The sequence below is a fragment of the Mus musculus genome, chromosome 10, assembly GCF_000001635.26.
Source record: "Mus musculus strain C57BL/6J chromosome 10, GRCm38.p6 C57BL/6J".
In the NCBI taxonomy this organism is placed as follows: domain Eukaryota; kingdom Metazoa; phylum Chordata; class Mammalia; order Rodentia; family Muridae; genus Mus; species Mus musculus.
In genome coordinates this window covers 105225457-105246480 of record NC_000076.6, presented here as the reverse complement: position 1 = coordinate 105246480, position 21024 = coordinate 105225457, and the positions used below count along the sequence as shown (strand labels likewise).

Sequence of the window (21024 nt, the reverse complement as noted above, 5' to 3'; positions counted from 1 at the left end):
CTTCCACCACCTTTTTTTTTTGCATACACATATTGATAAACATTGCATGCATGTGGGCACCTGTGTGCATGCAGGTGCACATGTGGTGTATGTATATATATAATGTATATGTATAGTGTATATATTCATACATATGTATATGAAGGAAAGAGGCTATTATTGGGTTGCCTTCCTCAATTGATTTCTCTATATTGAGGCAAGGTATTTCACTTGAACCCAGAGCTTACTAATTTGACTGTTGCAGTCAGCCAGCATATTCTGGGGTATCCCCTCATCTTTTTTTTTTTTTTTTTTGATGAGGTCATAACTGCCATGTTCACCTGGCATTCATGTGAGTTCTGGGAATCCAGGCTCATGCCCTTGCGTTTCTGCAGTAACCCTTTCCCTACTGAGCCTTGCCCTAAGAACACTGTTCTTTATTAAAGCCGACCCTGGAACCATTTAGTGTTCTTTCAGATCATAGTTAATACTGCATATGTCATCTGAAATTAAACTTGGCAATTTTCCCATACCTTTTATTCTTAAGTCCTCATACATATTTACTAGACAGTAGTTCACTTGCGAGATCTTCTTATATCTTGTTATCTGCCACATGGGAAGGTCTTGTGAAGCTGGACAGTCAAAAAAGAACATTACATGTTGATGACTCGCTGACATTTGGTGTCATCTACTGACAGGATGACTGAACCTAGTCTTGGAGATGGGCAGGACAAGTTTATCTATTAGATTCATTGTGAGTTCTCTTTTTTTAAGACACCAGTGCCATTTCTGGGCTTTACCACAAGCAAGAACACTGTCTCTGACTTTAGAGGAGACTAAAGAATCCACTCCTGAGGCTCGGTAGAGTTTCTGCCTAGCAAGGGGTAGGCACTGGTTCAATACCAAGTACCATGCTCCTGCCAAAATAATAATACATCTGTGGACTGGAAGGTTTGAGTTAGCACAATACAGTATAAACCTAGTAGCTAAGAACTATACAGGTGAATCATCTTGCCATTGTTTGCAGGAATAGTCTGGCCTGGATGGACATAGCCTCAATTCTTGCACCATTGTGAGTGAATTCTGCCTATCCCTTCACCTTTCCCTTGACTTTTTTTTGTGTATTTTTATATTTTAATCTTTATCCATCTCAATTAAAATGTCAAGTGGGAGCATCCAGTTACCTGAGATTAGATCACATGCCCATACTGGTTACCAGACAGCAAGAAGAGAACTTTTGTGAGATGAGCATGGTGTGTGTGTACGCGTCTGTGTCTGTGTGTGTGTGTGTGTGTGTGTGTGTGTAAAGAGAGAGAAATAGGGAGAAGCAGCATGACTTTCTATATAAAAATATATTCACATATATAAGTGTCCATGTGCACACAGGCAGAAGCCCGAGGAAGACATTTTCCTCTAGCACTTTCTACCTTAGTGTTTGTGACAAGGTCTCTTGCCAAACCCAGCGCTCACCTCTTGCCTAGACTGACTGGTCAGCTAGCACTGTGGAACCTCCTGTGCCTATATCGCAGTGCTTGGAATACAGACATGCACTGGCACACCATGTGGGGTAGTGGATGCTAGGTACATGGATCTGGAGCCGTCTACAAAACCCAGTTGTTCTGATTCTAAAACTTTAATTAGTATTTAGTTATCATTAAAACAATTTTGGGTGGGCACTAAAGAGCTAGTAAATATTTAAGAGCACTGACTGTGGAAATGGCAAGATTATTCACTTGTATAGTTGTTAGCTACTGGGTTTAGACTGCATTGTGCTAACTCAAACCTTCCAGTCCTCTTCCAGAGGACCCGGGTTCAATTCCCAGCACCCATATGACAGCTCACAACTGTCTATAACTCCAGTTCCATTGGATCTGACACCCTTACACATATTTATTATCATATTTTGTTCATATGTAATCACTACACCTCTCCTCATCTCTCTCCATGTATCATTCTCTTTCAGCTTTTCTTTGTGTCATGTGTGTGTGTGTGTGTGTGTGTGTGTGTGCTCGAGAGAGAAAGAAAGAGAGATTAAATGAATACATACTTTCTTAAATCTTCAAATGTTCACTATGTTTATCTTGAAAATGCCCAACTGGGGGCTTAAAAGATGGTTATTTTGGGTGTTTATTGCTTTTATAAAGGTCCCAAAATTAAGTTTCCAACATTACTGTCCCATAGCTCACTACTGCCTTAACTCCAGTTCTTTTGGCTTCTGTGAAAACCTCTCTGCACATGGTGCACATAAACTCACACAAATACACATACATAGATATAAACATATTTTTTAAAACTATAGCTAAATATTTGGATAATTGATTTTTAAATATATTCTCTGGGTTATCACTTTGAAACTGGAGACTCTGTACCTATTATTTGTGTTTCTTTGAAAAGAAAAATACCTTTTGGGATGGGAAACAGGTAAGTGTGAGTTACCAATCCCAACCCAAATGGGATTATGGGAGAAGAACATTTGCAGTGCATTCAATGTAATACCAAGTACAATTATGTTTTCTTTATGGGAACTTACTGTTTAGTCGATGTAATTGTAAATTTTTTAAGTTAATGTAATTTCTCTTCACTATGCTTCAGTTTTTGTTTGTTTGGCTTTTGTTTGCTTGTTTTTTCAAGACAGGGTTTCCTATTGTAACCTTAGCTGCCCTGGAAACTCTCTCTACAGACCAGGCTGTCCTCAAATTCAGCAATCCTTCTGCTTTTGCCTCATGAGTGCTGGGGTTAAAGGTGTGCACCACCACCGCTACTTGGCTCCAATACTTCAGTTTTAAAATACATGGCATAATTTTGTTTTGTTTTATTTTATTTTATTTTATTTTATTTTATTTTGACAGACAAGCAAGCCTCAATGAAGCCGCTGAGAAGTATTACGATCTGGCAGCAAGACTGAGACCTAATGTAAGTACTTCCCCAATGAGCGCCATTAGTGAAGGCATGCTCCCAGGGCATGCAGTATATTCATTAAAACTGTCTTGTTTCCTCTTTTCCTCCCTGGTTTCTCTGTTTGAACACCCTCTGTATAGCACATAACCACCCATTCCAGTTTCTTCGTCTTCCCCAGAAATTTCTCTTTTCCCCATTGTAAATCACCATTAACTTTCATCATCTGAATACAGGTTTGATCATCACTAAATACCTTTTACTTGGATGAATCTTCCCATTCTGTGTAAGCTTTTATTGTTTCGCCAGTGCTAAGTCCTTACTATTTGTCTTTTGCTCCATTTAAGCCTTCAGCCTTGTACCCATTTCCCATTCTAAAACTCCTCATTTTTAATAACTCGACTCTGCAAGTTTATTGATAATGTTTTCATTACAAGTTTTCCCTGGGTAGTCTCAGTTCCAGAAAGTGCGATGGATATAAATTAGATCATTACTGTTGGAATAGAATTACTATTTATAAGAAGCCAAGAGCTGCTTTTAGAGCTGCCTGACAAGCAGGGGTTTTTTCACAGCATCAAATTTCTCTCCTGAACATTTATTCTCATATGCACTCTGCACCACTGTGTAGCGGTGAAGCCTTCTCCCGGGCTCTCTGAATGTAGACCGTGCATTTGAGAAGTGCAATTTGCAAACAATAATGAAAATGCATGTGTGGCCGTAGGACAAAGAATGGAATGGGTCTCATTTCTTTATCATGTCGCATCTATTGGACAAATACATGTACCGGGGCTACTTGGAGAAGGAGGCAGATTCTAGATCATGCAGCAGATTAGGCAAACAGTGTAACCAAATAATTGATACAGTGTCGTGACTCCTGTGGGGGGTTAGTGCCCTGAGAATGGAAAGCTATGGGGAACTTGTGTGTGTTGGTTTCTTTCTTTGTTTTCCCCTTAAGATTGAGCCATGAATATAAATCTCAAGTTTGATTTGTAGTAATATGGTATGATACAAACACCATGAAATATGTTGTGGCCTCATAACAAAAGATGGATTGGCATTAAAAAAGAACCGTACACATTCGTTTATGATTTTAGGACGAAAGAATCTTCAGATCCAAAGAAGGAAAGGGAAGATTTTTTTTGTTGTTGTTTGTTTGTTTATATTTTATGGCGATTGATGTACAATGCAGTGGTAAAGGATGGAGGCGATTCAGAAGGTATAGACTAAAGGGACCAGGCAGGTGCAGATGGTATAGACCAGGGGGACCAGGCTGGTTCAGAAGTTATAGACCGAGGGACCGCAGCAAGGCCCAGTTATTCAGATTCTTCTCTGTCCCATCACCAGAAATAAAGATGTAAATGTTACCGTAGCACCTCCTTTACAGGAGAAAACACGAAAGGTCTTGGGACCCTCCTGCCTGTATTGTCTACTCGGTTCCCTTTATCTCAACAAATTCAGTTTTCCAAGATGCTGTGTTCTGCAACAGCTGTCCCGAAGCACTTCCCACAGTTAGCAGACTCCCGAGGAAGTGACAAGCTGTTTGCAACAGGAGAAAATAATCCCAAAGACAAGCAAAGTGAAGGCTAAAGTTTATGGTATGCTCACCCAAAACTCACTTTGCTAGGTACTTGGTGAGAATTTGCTTATTGCAATTCACAGCTGCTTTTGCGGCCTAGATGGTGCTGAAGGGTGGGGAAGCTAAATGCCTCACCTGGCAGCACTTTATAGAGTCACTTTGTCATTTAAAAGAAAGAAAGAAAGCTTAACAAAGTTTAAAGGGGGTTGGGGGTGGAGAGGCTAAGCAGCAAGAGGACATACACAGTATCTATTGGTAAGCCAGCCTAATACTCAGTCTGTTTACTCATTTTGTATGTTTGGTGAGTACCAGGTCCTACTATAGGCACTGGGACAGAGCATCCCTGTCAGGAACTTAAAACAGGGGTGGAAAGAGGGCAGAAATGAAGCAGCTACTAATATCTCAGATTGTGCTGCATGTTTGCAGAAAAATGAAGCTGTACGGAAGTTAGGAATGCACCACACACACACACACACACACACACACACACACACACAAAAAACACCTGTAAATTTTCAAGTTTGACACCTAGTTTTTCAAGCAGTTTTTAAAGACTTTAAAAGGCGTCTTATACCTGCAGTCACATTGCAATGAAGTGGTCTGCTTTCCTTTTATGGATGTTGATTGACATATGTTCTATGTAAACTACATGATAATTAAGATGAACATTTATTTATTGCAAATCAGGTCCTCTGAATGTGACCTTTAATATTGCATGGTGTGATTGGCTAAAACATGGTCTTTATCACAGTAGAACAGTACGGGAAAAACAAATGTCTGAGCCTCTGAAGAACAAAAAGATGTCTAGGTACCACAGAGTGCAGGCCTGACTTATGGAGTTGCTTTTAAAAAAAAAAGTGACTAGCCAAATCATAAAATCAATATTTAATCTCCAGTGCAATGCCCAAAATATTTCATCATCAAATTGCTTTTGAAAATGCACTTATTCAAACGATCCTTTCCATATCTGGTAAGATCGCTTTTTGCTGGCTTTGTTATACAGTTTATATTTAACAGGAAGTAAATGGTGTTTTAATTGATAGATCAACCAATGTGCATTTTTGCCAATTAATTTTCTATTTGCTTGGCTGTTCAGTTGATACTCTAGTGTATATAACATGTCACTGAGGCCCGAATGATGGAGTTACAAATTGTGTCACTAGCATTTTTTATTCAGAAATAGAGAACTATTTAAGCAACAGATATAATTTATTGGGGATCCTGCATTTGATCTAAATAGAAGCACCTGCCCAATATGTATCTTGCTGTTCATCCCCTTTGTTTGTAAAAGCATTTTTGTTTTTGGTGCAGTTAATTTAACAAATGCCCATCGGTTACTTGATTATGTGAGAGAGGAGACCTGACAGATATCAATGCTCCTGGCCTGTTTAAATAGATCCATTTCCTGTTTTATTTCTTTTGTTTGTTTTTGTTTTGTTTTGTTTTGTTTGTATTTCTCATCTACACAATCAGCAGAACTTACACTTGCTTTTCATAAAAGTTCCTCTTCTGTTTGAGTCAATAAATTCCATTTCCATTGTGGACATCAGGGCGTTCTATATGGGTAACTGAAAGTCTAACAGGGCATATGTCAGGGCCATACTGTCTAATGTAAAGTGGGTGGCTTGTGTGAGACCCCTTATTACCACCATATTGAATAAGTTATTGATGGGAATGGAGAAGTGGTTCAGTGGTTACAGATGGGCTCGCCTTGCTTCCCATCAGCCAGTTCAGAACAACGCCCTCTAACTCCAGTGCCAGGGATGCCCTCATTGGCCTCCAAGGCCACTGTGTTTGTGTGTCTAACCTCTACCCCCACCGATACACACACATACATACGCATAATTTAAAATAAAGTCTCTTTTAAAAGATTTTTATTTCTGAGACATACTTATTTCTTGGTAAAATACTGATTTCATTAATTTTATTATGCCCTGTAATTTTTATTCTCCCAAAGCATATTGTACTGCAGAATTTATGTTGAAAATGGATTGACCTTTTGTAGTGTATCTCCAGTGATCAAATGTTGAAATAATGAAACCAGTCTAGATGATTAGGAACACTGCAGAGTTTTATATTTAGCTTTGACTGGCAATGTGGTGCCCAGTATGTGGTCATACTGGAGTGGGCAACTGGAGGATTGTGATCGTTCACAGCACACATCATTGGTATGTTTGCTATAGCATGTCATATTCCATCTTAAATTCTTCCTTAGCAGATATTGTGTAGAAATGCTGTAAAAGTAGATCTCTTATTCCACTAAAGCATTTTTTGGCAATAAGAAAAAGTTGTTTTTTTTAGCAACATAAGGTTTGTTAGTTTTACTTTTTATAAGTAAGTTGAGCTTTGTGTGGAATTACCTCTGTGGCGATCCTTTTCCGTCTACCTCCTCCGTCCACTTAAGCACATCAAAAACTGCTGACTCTTGAGAACTAGGGAACATTTAAAGGGAACTACTTTGTTCTTTGATTGGGAATGATGCCAAAGTCTGCATTATCTTAAGGATAAAAGATTTAATGTGATGAATGGGAAATTTGCATAGTACAATGTCACCTACCTTTATTTAACTTCTTATTCACTCTGGAGTCCAGAGGGCAAAATTACCAGGGCTTGGGTTTTCAGGGCCGACTTGTTTATGGGGTATAGTCATTGCAGCCATTTTTAATTCAAGTGTCAACATTATATACGACTCTATGTCTAATGGAATAGAGTTTCACAGTTATGAAAATTTAACTCTGACCTTGAGAGCCATACAATATAATATAATATAAGGAAGGAGAGGAGGGCAGGAATGTGTCTCAGTCCTCAAATATCAGAGCAATAAATAATGCTATCTAATAAGGGCTTGTGCAGGATGTAAATTAGGTGTAAAATAAAGGGATAGGAGAAATTACTTTCATCTGGGTTGATCTTAAAAGGCTTCAAATTGGAGTAGGAAAGCTGAAAGATCCTTAAAATGATAGAACTGTATAGATTTCAGCAAGAAGAAGAGAAGGAAGAAAATTTGAGCAGTGAGGTCATAGTATATAAAAAGGCAGGGAGAACCGTAGGAAAAATGGAATTATTAATTCACCTAAAACAGGTGAGACTCATTGAGTCTCACACTTAAAGACCAGAAGCCTCTACTCTGTAATATTGTTAAATAATATAATAGTAGAAAGTAGTAATTTAGGATGGCATAAAAATGTGTACTGTGTTCAGAGAAGTAGGACTGAAGACCTAGCCTTGGTAGAACCAAAGAAAAGATCATTGTAAGGGTAAGGCAGTCAAAAGTAAGAGTGGAAACACAGTGGGATAGGGAAATATATATATATATATATATATATATATATATATATATATATATGCAAGCTAAGCAGTAGTTGATAGCATATGAGTAGGAAAATCAATTGTTTACAATAAGTCCTTCAACATTTGAATTCAAGTTACTTAGAAACAAAGAAATACCATAAACGAAATAAGATCATCAGAGTGGTGTGTTAACACCTTTTCTGGGGTCTGATGAGCGCTGGCATCGGGCGCCTTAACCCGGCGTTCGGTTCATCCCGCAGCGCCCGTTCTGCTTACCAAAAGTGGCCCACTAGGCACTCGCATTCCACGCCCGGCTCCATGCCAGCGAGCCGGGCTTCTTACCCATTTAAAGTTTGAGAATAGGTTGAGATCCTTTCGGCCCCAAGACCTCTAATCATTCGCTTTACCGGATAAAACTGCGTGTGTCGGGAAGAGCGAGAGCGCCAGCTATCCTGAGGGAAACTTCAGAGGGAACCAGCTACTAGATGGTTCGATTAGTCTTTCGCCCCAATACCCAGGTCGGACCACCAATTTGCAAGTCAGGACTGCTATGGACCTCCACCAGAGTTTCCTCTGGCTTCGATCTGCCCAGGCATAGTTCACCATTCCAAGAACACAATCTTAGGTTTGAACATAACACATTCTGAATGAATGTGTGTGGGTGAGTGTACTATCATGTGTGTTGTCTATACACATATACATGTGCGCATGTGGGTAAGAGGGGCTGTAGGGCAGCAGTTGATTTTGTGTGACTGTCTTTATCAATCTTCACTGTAGTTTCTGAGACACATTTCTCTCACTGTACCTGAAACTCATCAGTTCAGGTAGGCTGGCTGGCCTGGTTGACCAGCAAGCCCCAGAGATCCTCGTGTTTCCAGCTCCCTAGCTCTGGAATTACAGATAATCACAATCATGCTTAAAATTTTACATGTGTGTTAAGGATCAAAGCCAGGTCTTCATGACTGCTTAGTAAAGATTATACTGGCTGAGCTGCCTCCAAAGCCATATCCTGAATTTATTTTTTTAATTAATAATTTTATTCATTTACATTTCAGATGATATCCCCTTCCTGATTTCCCCTCCACAAACCCACAGCCCATTCCCCCCTCTTCCCCCTCCCCTTTGCTCCTATGAGGATGCTCCTGCATCCACCCATGGACTTATGCCTCACTGCTCAAGCATCCCCCTATACTGGGCATCAAGTCTCCCCAGGACCAAGGGCCTCCGTCCCATTGATGCCAGATAAGGCCATCCTCTCCTCCATGTGTATCTGGAGCCATGAGACCTTCCATGTATACTTTTTGGTTGGTGACTTAGTCCCTGGGATCTCTGGGTGGTCCTGTTAGTTGATAATGCTATTCTTCCTATGGGATTGCAAACCCCTTCAGCTCCTTCAGTCCTTCCCCTAGCTCTTCCATTGGGTAGAACTTCCTTTCAGGAAGTGCTCTAGAGAAAGGATGAAGATGTAAAAGTCATCTGCCACAAGTGACAGGACCAGAAAAATGAGTAAAAAGTACCAAGGAAGAGAAGATCAGAAAGGAGAGGAGAGTGCCAAGTTCTAACCCTGGGAATTCCATCTAACTGTGGGATAACAGAAACATCAAAGACAGTTACAGGGTGTAAAAATTCTAGCTGATGAGCAGTGAACACTGATATAAAAGGCAAAGAGAAACAAGGACATGATTGTCTACTGATGCAGAGAGAAAGATGCCCCTTGGTGGCCTTTAAGATCCCATTTCCATACTAGTGACGGGGACAGTTTTCAGCTACTAAGAAAAGAAGAGCAGTCATGGGGCTCATTAAACATTCTGGACGAAGGTTGTAGAAATTAAAAAAAAGAAGAGACATAAATGTATAAATCAAAAAATAAAGATAGTTGTAAGAAGTGCACACATTTAAATGTGATATGAAAGATCTGTCCAAATACAAGAAGCAATGCTGAAAATATTGAAGTCTTAAAGAGTAGGTTTCTTCCTGGGAGATAGAAGAAAAACGAATGTGATATGTTGAAGTAACATAGGTGAAAAAATGAAGAGGCAGGGGACTGAGTTTATGTAGTAAGGGAGGAGGTGCCAAGTAAATAAATACATGTGTCATTTAGCTATCTTCTGATCCTGATGAAGAAAAGGCTGAATTTGAGATTAAATACTCATAGGTTCCTTAGAGCTTTGAGGTGCACAAGAAACCATATATCTTAGAGGTCTCAAGTAGCCATGCAAAACAAACAGCTGCCTGTTGAAAGTGTGTTTTGTAAGCAACGAGTCATTCTATACCTATAAATGGATTTCTGAAATCACTTATAGATTAGACTTTTGACTCAGACTTCTGACCTATGCTACGTCTTATTTGTACATTTTATTCATACATGTATTCATATTCATTTCTCATTGGTGTACTATTTCACTTTAGACATGTATTCATTGTATAAATATTAACGGGAAACCATATCCCCTGGATTATTTAATTGAAAGTTTCACGTCTGAGCTTTAACTTTCCCAGGCACTTAAATTTTAAATTGATTTCTGGATTCATAAACACAATCTGGTGCTAACCTCCTGCCTCTCTCCCAGTGTTGTATGTCACAAGTTCAAAATGACATATATAGGAATTTGGTTTAAAAAAAAAAAACCTTTACTATGACAAAGTGCATCTGACATCTGGTTGAATAGTGTTCCTCTTTTGTGATATGTTACTTTTAATTTTTAGTACCTTTATATAGTAAAAATGCTCATAGGAGAAGGTAGGTAGAGCAGAATGAAGCACTGGAAGTCCAGGCAGAAGTTGGAATTATTCGGACTGTTCTGACATAAGACATATAAAATACCCTGAGCATAGAGTTGTTTTCTGGTGGGAATTCTATTTCTCAACCATAATTAGAAAAAGAGACCATGAAATTAGCTTAAGCTAGACAGATTCAGATTTGACTATATAAGGGATATTTTTTGGAGCCTATTATTGAGATCACCATTTTGTTAGGGGGAAAATGACAGGGTTAATAATAATTTGCTTGGGAAGCAGTTAAACCACATGTATGCTCATAGGAGGGGGAGGAACTGTCTGGCCGCTCCTGAAACTTTCCAAAAGTTGCTGTGATGTGGAAAAAATGTGTATCCTGCATCTCTGGACTTTGAAGCATTGAAATATATATCTTTGTGTGTGTGTGTGTGTGTGTGTGTGTGTATGTATGTATGTATGAAATGTTTGTGTGTATATGTGTTCTAATTATGGTTGACATATAGAATTCCCAACAGAAAACATATATGTATGTGTGAAAAATAACCAAATTAATTGTGTAAGTAAAAAAACGTTTCAATACTACACATAAATCTGACACTGTGACAACTTTTCTGTCATTTTCAAACATATCTACATTTTATATTTAGAATATGAATTATGTTTTAAGTGGCTGACAGTAAATAACGGAAATTTCAATCAAAGAATACATTATTATCATATCCTCCTCGTACTTACATTCAGTTGACCCAGAGATATTATAAAATAAAGTCTTTGATAGACTTCCGTTCATTTCTCAAATATAGTCACCCAATTTTTATTCTGTTCAATTCATAAATCCCTTTCATCGCATTTGTATGGTTATGCATTTTAGAAATCAAATAACTAATTCTTGTCTAACTCCAGCAAGATCAGGATCAATGCTCTTTTCTCTGAGAGCTATAGTTATGCTGGGATCAATTTTAATCCCCCTCCACCCATATTTCCATGGAGACATTTCTCTCTGGAGATCTCGTTTCCAAATTATACTTTGCTATGCGTTTATTACAGAGTCTAGCTTCTGACGCGCTCATTTCTCTCTGCTTACATTTTACTTTCTTTTTTGTTGTATGCTATTTTGTAAATGTTAGGTAAACCAGAACACAAATGTACCTCTGAAGTGGCTACAGCTTTTTCTCTTGTTTATCTGATTTTCTAAGTCACATAATTAGAAGACACTGTGGGGTAAGTGAAGTTCATTTGTGTGCTGTTGGTGTGAGCAATTTGCAGCCCACTCTGGTGACCTAAGCTAACTTTACAGTTCAGGAGGTATTGGCGTCTTTCACAATCCACATGCAAAATCTATTTTAAACACAATTTGAAAATTATGTACAAATGTACGTGTGTGTGTGTGTGTGTGTGTGTGTATTGTTAGATTCACAACAGAAAAGACTCTTCACTGGAGGTAAGATCACTGGAGGTAAGAAGTGGGTAGGAGTTTAAGTAGCTCTTGGCTATAAAGAAAATCAACTTGAGTATTCTAGCTTAAGGAACGTCAAACCTTGGGGGGATTTCATTTAATTATATTCTCTAAGCATGTTTATTTTTACTGCCATTTCTTTGAGGCGGCACCCTGGGTATGGAGTTGTTGCTGTAACTGTGTGAGTCATGGGACCACACACTAAAATTATATCCAGTCCCTTCTCCTCTGAGAAACTCAACTATTGGTTTCTTTGAAAATTCAAAAGTCCTAACCACACTGGCCAATGTTCCCACCTGGGAATATGAGGGAGGAGTCTGGCTGCCATCTGCAGAGGTCCCTCACATTCTCCACAGTCCCACTCCGTCTTCTCCATAACTGCCTCCTCTCCGTGTGATGCTGTTATAGGTATTTATGCTTTGGATCCTTGATTGAGAACAGAGAGCCTTTCCCCCCCAAAATGTACATACACTAAAACAGGAACAAGTAGCTTCTAGTAAGTCTTTATTCTCCCTTGTAATTTAATAGCAACAGCTTACTCTGTAGTTCCGAGTCTTACATCACTCTCCCTTAGTGACTGAACCCTAATCTAGAAAAATTATACTCCTCCAAAAAGCAGCAGGTTCTGCAGAGTCAAAAAAAAATTGTAGATTGGTAACTTCTTTTCTGTTCTGTCCTATGTCCTCAATAAAGGGGAAAAATGCATGTATTAAAAATGTAAAGGAAGACTTTTTGTTAGCATTTACTAACTGTAGAAATAATGAGTATCACTGATGTTTTCAGGCATGTACCCAGTGTATTTTGACTATAGACATCCTATTGCACTCTTTTACCTCTGACTTCCTTCTCTAGTTAACCTCTTTCCTCTTCCCAAATAAACTCCCTTGTACCCTCATAAGTCTAGATTCTGCATAGAAGAGCAATATGTGATACCATGTTTATGATCTGGCTTATTTATCCTAGCATGATGATCCTTTGTTCTATTCAGTTTTGCTGCAAACAGAATTTTGTCTTTTCCTATGACTAAGGAATATGTCATTGTATATACTGGCTATGTTCTCTTTATCCAGGAATTCACTGGTGAACATTAAGGCTGATTTCATAGTTTAGCAAGCTCTCTGAAAGTAGACATGGTTTCCACATGGCATAACGACTTAAATGAAAGAATGTATTTAAGACTATTGTGATGGGTATCAAGACTATTGTGATGTAAAAGAAAGAGGGCAGACTCAACTCAAATTTAACCAAGACATTCAAGGATTTCTTGCAGAGTGGTTCCACAAGTCATTTCCCAACATAAAGCAGTTTGTCATGCTGAATACATTATGCTAAAGGATTGGAGAAATGGGATGTGCAGAAGGGAACTTTCTGACACTTTCTTTAGTTTATCAAATGAGAGGAACCTTCCCTATCAGAGAACAGTGAGAGGCTCAGTCTCTAAAGAGGAAGCAATATGGAGAATCTGGACACAGACCTTCCAATGCTTCCCCTACCACAGACTGATGTATTTGGTGCAAATCACCCTTTCCTGTCTTACTTTCCATTCTTCGTGCTTCCTCAAATCTACCATTAAGAACACTGTAGCTATAACTGTCACATAAAGATTGGGCCAAATCAATGTATGTGGATTTTCTGGTTAATTTACCTTGTCTTGCCTACTAGTATCCGAGCATCCTGCTAGTATACCAGTATCACTGAATCCCTACAAGTGAGTCAAGATAGCTAAAAGTGAAAGATAGCCTTCTCCTCCTATAGTAGCTGTAGGATTGGATAGGAGATCACTAGAAAACTTCAAGGCCAGAGAACTCCTGCAGCTGACCTGCATGGAATTTTTCCTGCAAGAAGTTCAGAAGATCAGGCACCGAACAGAAGGGCAGGAAATGAAATCAGAAACTGAAGGTGACCAGATGTAAGGTCTATCTTACTGCATGGATTCCTACTGTATGGATTTATCAACTAGAGTAAGCAGACAAAAGATAAAAGGGAAGGATGAGGCTTAGTCCAAAGGAAATGTAGAGGAGCCTGTTGAAAGTTTGGTCCAAGATAGTCTTCATCATCCTGGATGACTGCTTTCCCAGACTGAGCTATTATAAAGTCCATGCTACTTGGACAATCTCAGAATCAAATGATGGTCTTTTCTTACTTGAGTGGGTAAGTGCATGAAGATAACAGTCTTGATAAATCCTAGAAGAGAAAGAAGGGCAATTTTTTAAAGGAAGGGTTAAAACTGTATGTTATATAAACTGTTTTATCCTTGACCTGTACACAACTGTTATTTCCTCTGATGTCAATCCAGCTGTGAAGAAAAACTCTAGTAAGGAGCTAGGGAAATGACTCAGTCAATAAGTTTCCTACACTGCTGGCACTGAGATCTGAGTTCAAGTCCCCAGAACACAGTTGGCTTATGCTGGTATGTACCAGTACTCCAGAGTCTGTGAAGTAGGGGCAGACAAATGACAAATGACTGAAGCTCACTAGCCATTCAAATCTAGCTGAATCCATGACTTGTAGGTTCAGGGAGAGATCCTGACTCAAAACATAAAGATGGAAAAAGAATGTGGTCAGGAACTTGCATATTATTTATATCACAAAGTTAAAAACGATAGGGAATTCAGCTTCTTTGTTGTTGAATATCTGTGTTTGAACAGCTCCTATTATTCCTATGGGGTTTTCATCTCTAGTTTGTGAGTGTGTCACTTTCTTAAGTAATCTTTACTAAAATAGCTCCTAGGAATGCAGCTTTACCACATGTGTGCATTTCCATTTTGAAGTATAAATGGCGTGTTAAAAAGAGCAAATGTGGTGCCATTAAGGATCCTGTGACAAGAAAGAATTTGAAATGGTCTCCTGATCACTAAATTGCTTTCATTCGAAAATAACTCGCTGAGTTTGGTAATGTGGCATTTTAGAAGAGGCACAATTTTGAAAAGATGGCTTACAATGATTTACCAGATGATAGGTATGAGCCACTCTCAATAATTGATAACTATAAGACATTAATTGCTTGAATCACATGGGGGAGATGATGAGCATTGCTTTTGCAATTGTGATGTAACTGATGCAAGTTCTAGGAGCCATAGATGTATAACAAGAATTCTTCTCTTTCCCATCAGTTTAAGTTACTCTGCCCTCTCAGCTAAAGACTCGAAGCATGTAAGAGATAGATGGATTGTCTTTATGAAATCTTTTCTTGTTCTAGTTTGTTTTTCATTTCATTGATTGAATGCAAAAATTAATTTCATATTAATTTAATATGAAAGCAAGCATCTGAAATCCATGCCAGATACTAAGGAGATTCCCTTTGAGGAAAAAATTATTTCATGTATTTAGTACATTTAACACTATGTGTTCAAAAGAAAGAATTGTTTCTATCTTAAACAGTTTTCAGTTGTTTATGTTTAAGTTTCAGCTATTATAATTGCCTGTACCCTTTCTCTTTTTTTTTTCTTTTCTCCTGAGCTCTTTATTTTAATCACAGGTATCAAACTGTTAACAAATCAAAATTACAATAGTATATACTCCCTAGTAATAAATGGTACTCCTTTATATTAATCTTTATATTTTTACATGATACCAGAAATAATAAAAATTATATGTAAAAGATATTAATATATACATTGTAAAGGACCGAAGCATTTTTAAATGAATTTATATGGCTCAACCTCCTTAGGCAACAATCCTGAGAAAAAAGATTTACACTTAGAATTTCTAATTTCTCACCTGGATTGAGGTGTCCTTCCTAGGGCTCTCTCATTTCTTTGTATGGTTTCCTTAAGCTAGCCTTGGGAATGGCAAATTCCTCGGGTCTTAACTGAAGGAATTGTTTTGCTACCCAAACAGGATTGTACTCTTTAATCAGTCTAGGAAATCTTTACAAGAAACATATGCGTCTGCTGAGTGCTTCCTTCATCGCATAATAGGACATTATCATTTTATTTTCCAGTATGCTAATTGGCACCATAACTCCCAAACATTTCCTATATCTAGGGAACGCTTATGAAGAACAGATGATGGATTATAACCCTGCGCAGTGCAACACCATATCATTGTTTTAAACGTGTTATCCTTACATCTGAATTTGTCTAAACCATGAACATCGAATGATGAAAAAGAGGGGAAATTCACCTAAACAGGAATAAAGACATTGCAAGCTGAGCATGAGGGCATAGAGCTAGTATCTCCTCACCCAGGAAGCTGGGGCAGGCAAATTGTGACTCCAAGGCCAGCTCCTCTTTATAGCCACACCCTGATTCAAAACCAGAAAAGGAAAAGTCGTTTAATCCAAGAATTATAGATCTTTATTTCTGTGTACATTATGAATTATTACATAAAAGAAAATATGAGTACGTTGGACCAAAGAAAGTTACCGGTATTTTTTGCATTAATAAATTTCAAACCAGGTATAGTAGCACAAGGCCAGGAAGGCAGAGGCAGGGGAAGCTCTGACTTCCAGGCCATACAAAGATATATAGTGAGCTCTTATCTCAAAAGTATAACAAAATGCTAACATCTGTGCTGATCAAGGATTAAAATTTAAGTTCTCAGTCATGTGATGTAGTGCACATCTGGAGTTCAAGGGCAGTTTGAGCTACAGGATCATAGTGAGTTTCAGGCCAGCACAAGCTTGTAAAAATTATCTTTAACATGTATATGCCCCATTTTTTATATGTGGGGAGGATGAGGCAGACTGACTTGCCTGGCCATCCTACAGGAAAAGCCAGCATGAAAACCTAGATAATCTAGCTTCAGCAACGTGTACTCTAAACTCCTTAGTTCTTTATATAAGTATTCATGAAAAAAAATCAATGAATTTTTACAAAACCCAAGGCAAAGAAATAGTGAACCAATACTTCTTTAAATGTAACGATTCAAGTTTTGACAATAATTGTGTACTAACTCTTTGGGTGGGGAGGGTGCAAATGTGCAATCGGGCGGATTCTGGAGATGAATTTACAGTGCCTTTAGCATATTCCTATAACCAACTTGGTTAGACATCTTGTGACAACTCCCTGACAAGACTAGTTTGATTGTAACAATATTGACTGTGATTGCCTTCCAAGAGGTTTTAGTCTTTAGTTGGCTGGTACCGTTGCGGCAAGCCTGGGGTAGTAAAGGATATCATTATAGCTGCAAGATATGCAGGAGGAAAGCCACATATCTCACTGTATCCAGGGAAAAGAGAAAGAAACAAACAAAGATATACCCCTAAACAACTCACTCCAAACCAGGCTCATTTCCTAGCTGACTTAGCATGAACCCATCACGTGTGGAGTTAGCACCTTTAAGGCCCAGTCATTTTTTTCAGTATTGGCCGCAGTTGGGGACTGAGTTTTCATCATGTGATCCTTCCATAGGACATTTCAAGTTGAAACCTTAACTGTACCCCCACAGCACATGGTTCCTGGATCTTGCTCAAAATAACCCTGGGAAATTGAAAGGGCACAGATTTTATGGCAGAAAGTAGTGTCTCTCATTGTTTCCAAGCTAGACCTGGCAGATAAAATGAGATGATTTCACTCCTGTATGTGAAAAATGCCTATCCGCCGTTGTCAAAAGCCTTGGCATTTAATTGTTTTTTTAGTAATAATCATTCTTTCAAAGAATCATTGCATCTTTGGCAACTTAAAAATGCAAGAACTCAATCTCCTGTATTGCATCTTCAAAGAGCAGGAACATCAAGAGATCTAGTAGTCAAGTTATTCTGAACTGCTTGAAACAGATTGCTTATTTTCCCTTAGAATGACTCATGCAATCACAGGAAATATGCTTCTCACAAGAATCCTTAGAAAGAATTTATTTCCTTTTCCTTGCTTCAGAAAAATCTCAAGTTGCCTGAATGGTTTAATATAAGGTTGGTCTAGTGTTTGGAAGAGCAGGTACTTTGTAAAAGGGATTCTTAACCAGCTGTTTCTTTGGAAAGATTGCTTCTGAATTTGTTTTTGATTGTTCTTTTTTATATTTTTGTTTGTTTGCTTGTTATTTTGGTAGCATGAAAGAATGATTTGGCTCAATGGTATCACATTTCTGCCATATGGTTATTACATTAAACTAAGAGATGCATTTTAGAATAAGTTTATTTATTAAACTTTTATAATTTCATATATGGAATAAAGTATTTAAATACACAATAATACAAACATCCCTTAAATACATATAGAGTAGTATGCATTTACATTTTTAAAATTTGGCTTATGAAGGACAACATCAACCTACTTAGAAACATGCCAGGATTACATCGTTGCTGTGACTGGCTTTTTTCTTTTTTTACATTGTTGAAAATTGAAACCAGAACTTAGTATATTCTAGATAAATGCTCTACCACCAAGCCTTCATTCCACTACTAGAAAATGCTGAACTGGTTATAGGTTTTGAAATCATTTTAATGAGGTTTAATTTGTCACGAGAGTCTAAGAATTCCACCGAGTCAGAATTGACACTGCATGCTTTCACTCAGATGAAAAGAATTAAGCCGCCTTACATCTTCACGCTATGTATAACTGGTTCCTCCTTTATAAACACCTCCATCATATTGAGCAGCTTCAGTTTCACTGTATGATAATTACTTAAGTGCTCAGTACTTTGAGCAAGAAGATAGCAACCAACCTAATTCTTCGAAAACTTGCTCTGAATTTTCATCTCAGGTTTCAAGGGAAACGTCGTCCTCCAATGCTGATCACTTAAGATGTGCTAAAAAATGTGACAGTCGATAAAAGTTCCAAAGCTCTGCCAGACAAGCATATGTGACTGATGGCTTCAGCACAAGCCAGGGTCAAGAGTGTAAGCCAAATAAATGCCAAGCATTATAACACACTCCATCACTGAAGTTTGACCATCAAAGAGCAATTCATCACTTCAAGCTGTCAAAACCTATTTTGGTTTTCTCTTCCCCGTTCAGTGGGGCCTGGCCAGGGATCAAATGCATCAGAGCTATTTAGAACTAAATATTTTGACACAGTAGTAGTACATAAAGTGATGTGAACCTTGACATCTATACAGATTAGCTTTTAGATACTTCTAGGAATAGGCATCCTTCACTCTGGATATATTATATGTCAAAAACTCAGTCTTGATTTTTTTCATATGCACAAGTGAAATCTAGTTTGTGAAATATTGAAAACTCTATTGTGTTGTTTATATATGGTTTCATCATGAAAGCTGTCCAACTCCAGCATGAATCTCATGTGACTTTTTTTCCTATACAGCATATACTATTGTCTTTCCAGAGACTATTATCTATTTACATCTATTATATATCTATTAGACTATAAATAGTGTCAATCCCACCAGTAGACAATAAGACCACTACCACCATTTAAACTCAAATTGGAAGCAAGCTTTAATTAAATAGAGACCAGGAGATAGACTCTGGCCAGGTTCACCCCTGAGTACCAAGGAAAATGGTCATGGATCACACCTTTAAGAGGCTTTAAAAGACAACCCCACCAGGAGACCATATTTCCTACTGGGTCCAGTCAGGAGCAAGCATATATCCTGGTGTACTTCCTGCTTGCATACCTCCTGCATCCATCCAAGCATACATCTTGACATCTTTCTTGCCCATGTACCTCCTACCCACATGTGATCAAAGGCATCTTGTACAGGTGGGTCAAATAAAACAGGAACTTATTCTTAACTATACACAGAAGTCTTAACCTGCAAGGTATATTTTTCCTGTTTTGGTCACACAATTTCTTGCTTAAATAATATCACTTTTTTTTTTCATCTGATAGGCAACCCCTGTAAAAGGGTCATGGCCCACAGGCTGAGAACTGCTTCTCTAGACATTGAAAATCACCCTTTCTTCCAATTGCTATACTTCCATCCAAAAATCAGTTGGCTTGCCCAGGCATTGTCAACAGTGCTTGTTCAAACAGTACCTCATACCAGTCAATCTTTGCATCTTCAGACCCCTTCCGTTTTTATGCTGCACATCACCATTAACATCTGGAGTCCTCATATCTTTGTGGGATCCACCTCTTCTCTCTTAGTCATGAGCTGATAATGGCAGAGAGCTGGTTCTCTCTACTGCATTTCCCAGCACAGACCAGGGATTCTGTAGGTCCTTTGTTATCAATACTGAGGTATTCATAGGTGTCTTAGTTAGGGTTTTACTGCTGTGAACAGGCACCATGACCAAGGCAACTCTTATAAGGACAACATTTAATTGGGGCTGGCTTACAGGTTCAGAGATTTAGTCCAGTCTCATAAAGGTGGGAGCATGGTAGCATCAAGGCAGGCAAGGTGCAAGCAGGAGCTGCTAGTTGTATATCTACATCAGAAGGCTGCTTGGAGAAGACTGGCTTTCAGGCAGCTAGGAGAAGGATCTTAAAGCCCACACCCACAGGCACACACTTCCTCCAACAAAGTCACACCTACTCCAACAAAGCTACAACTCCAATTAGTGCCACTCCCTTGGCCAAGCATATTTAAACCACCACAGTAGGAGATCACTCTCCAATGTGTTCTATTTCCTATGTTTCGTAGTGTAGACATCTTATGCAGTGGAGTGCAGTTGTAATGTTTTAAATATATCATGCAAATCCTCTTGTCCCTTAATGAAACCTGGCCTAGGAAGTAGAAGCCAACCACAGCCTGGGATGCTCAGCACCAGCGTGGTGATCGTTTACATAGCTGGCAATTAAACCACAACATAGCCAAACCGACAGCCAAGAACACCCTGAGATGAGGAACTTCACGGTGTACTTCAAGGGAAATTCAAGTGATTTTTTAAGAGGATCTCAAAAATGAGATGATTATTTAACTCTTGCTGAATAAAGAAACTTGAGGTTCTTTCTCCTTAGCCACTGTATGTTTCCGCTGAGTCTTTGGCATTTCTCTGTCTTTCACCATCAGGAACTTTTGTGGGAAATTGAATGTGGAGTCAGTGCCACTTTTAAGTGTTCCCCCCCCCCCCAAGGGTCTCTGCATGGCCTTAAAGTGTGATCGTCTTGCCTCTGCCTCTCACGTGCTGGAATTAGGGGACCGTGCCACCAAACCCACGTAACTGAAAATGAATTTATCCTCAGGAGATCTAGCTTTATTCACATGGCTTGGTTTCCTGTTTGATGTTCCGTTTCTGGAATTCAGTCCA

The 21024-nt window shown here is 38.6% G+C and overlaps 1 protein-coding gene across 3 annotated transcripts in view; it reads left to right on the top strand.

Annotated features, from left to right (window-relative positions):
- Tmtc2 (transmembrane and tetratricopeptide repeat containing 2) overlaps nt 1–21024 on the top strand; it is a 386817-nt gene that overhangs the window by 327999 nt on the left and 37794 nt on the right. For all 3 annotated transcript variants that reach the window (XR_380404.3, XR_003948700.1, NM_177368.4), the window contains one exon: nt 2829–2892. Coding sequence is in view for 1 of the 3 variants with exons in the window: in NM_177368.4 (NP_796342.2) it covers nt 2829–2892 (64 nt within the window). In the remaining 2 variants the exon portion in view is untranslated. Of the gene's footprint in view, nt 1–2828; nt 2893–21024 lie in introns of those variants that run through there.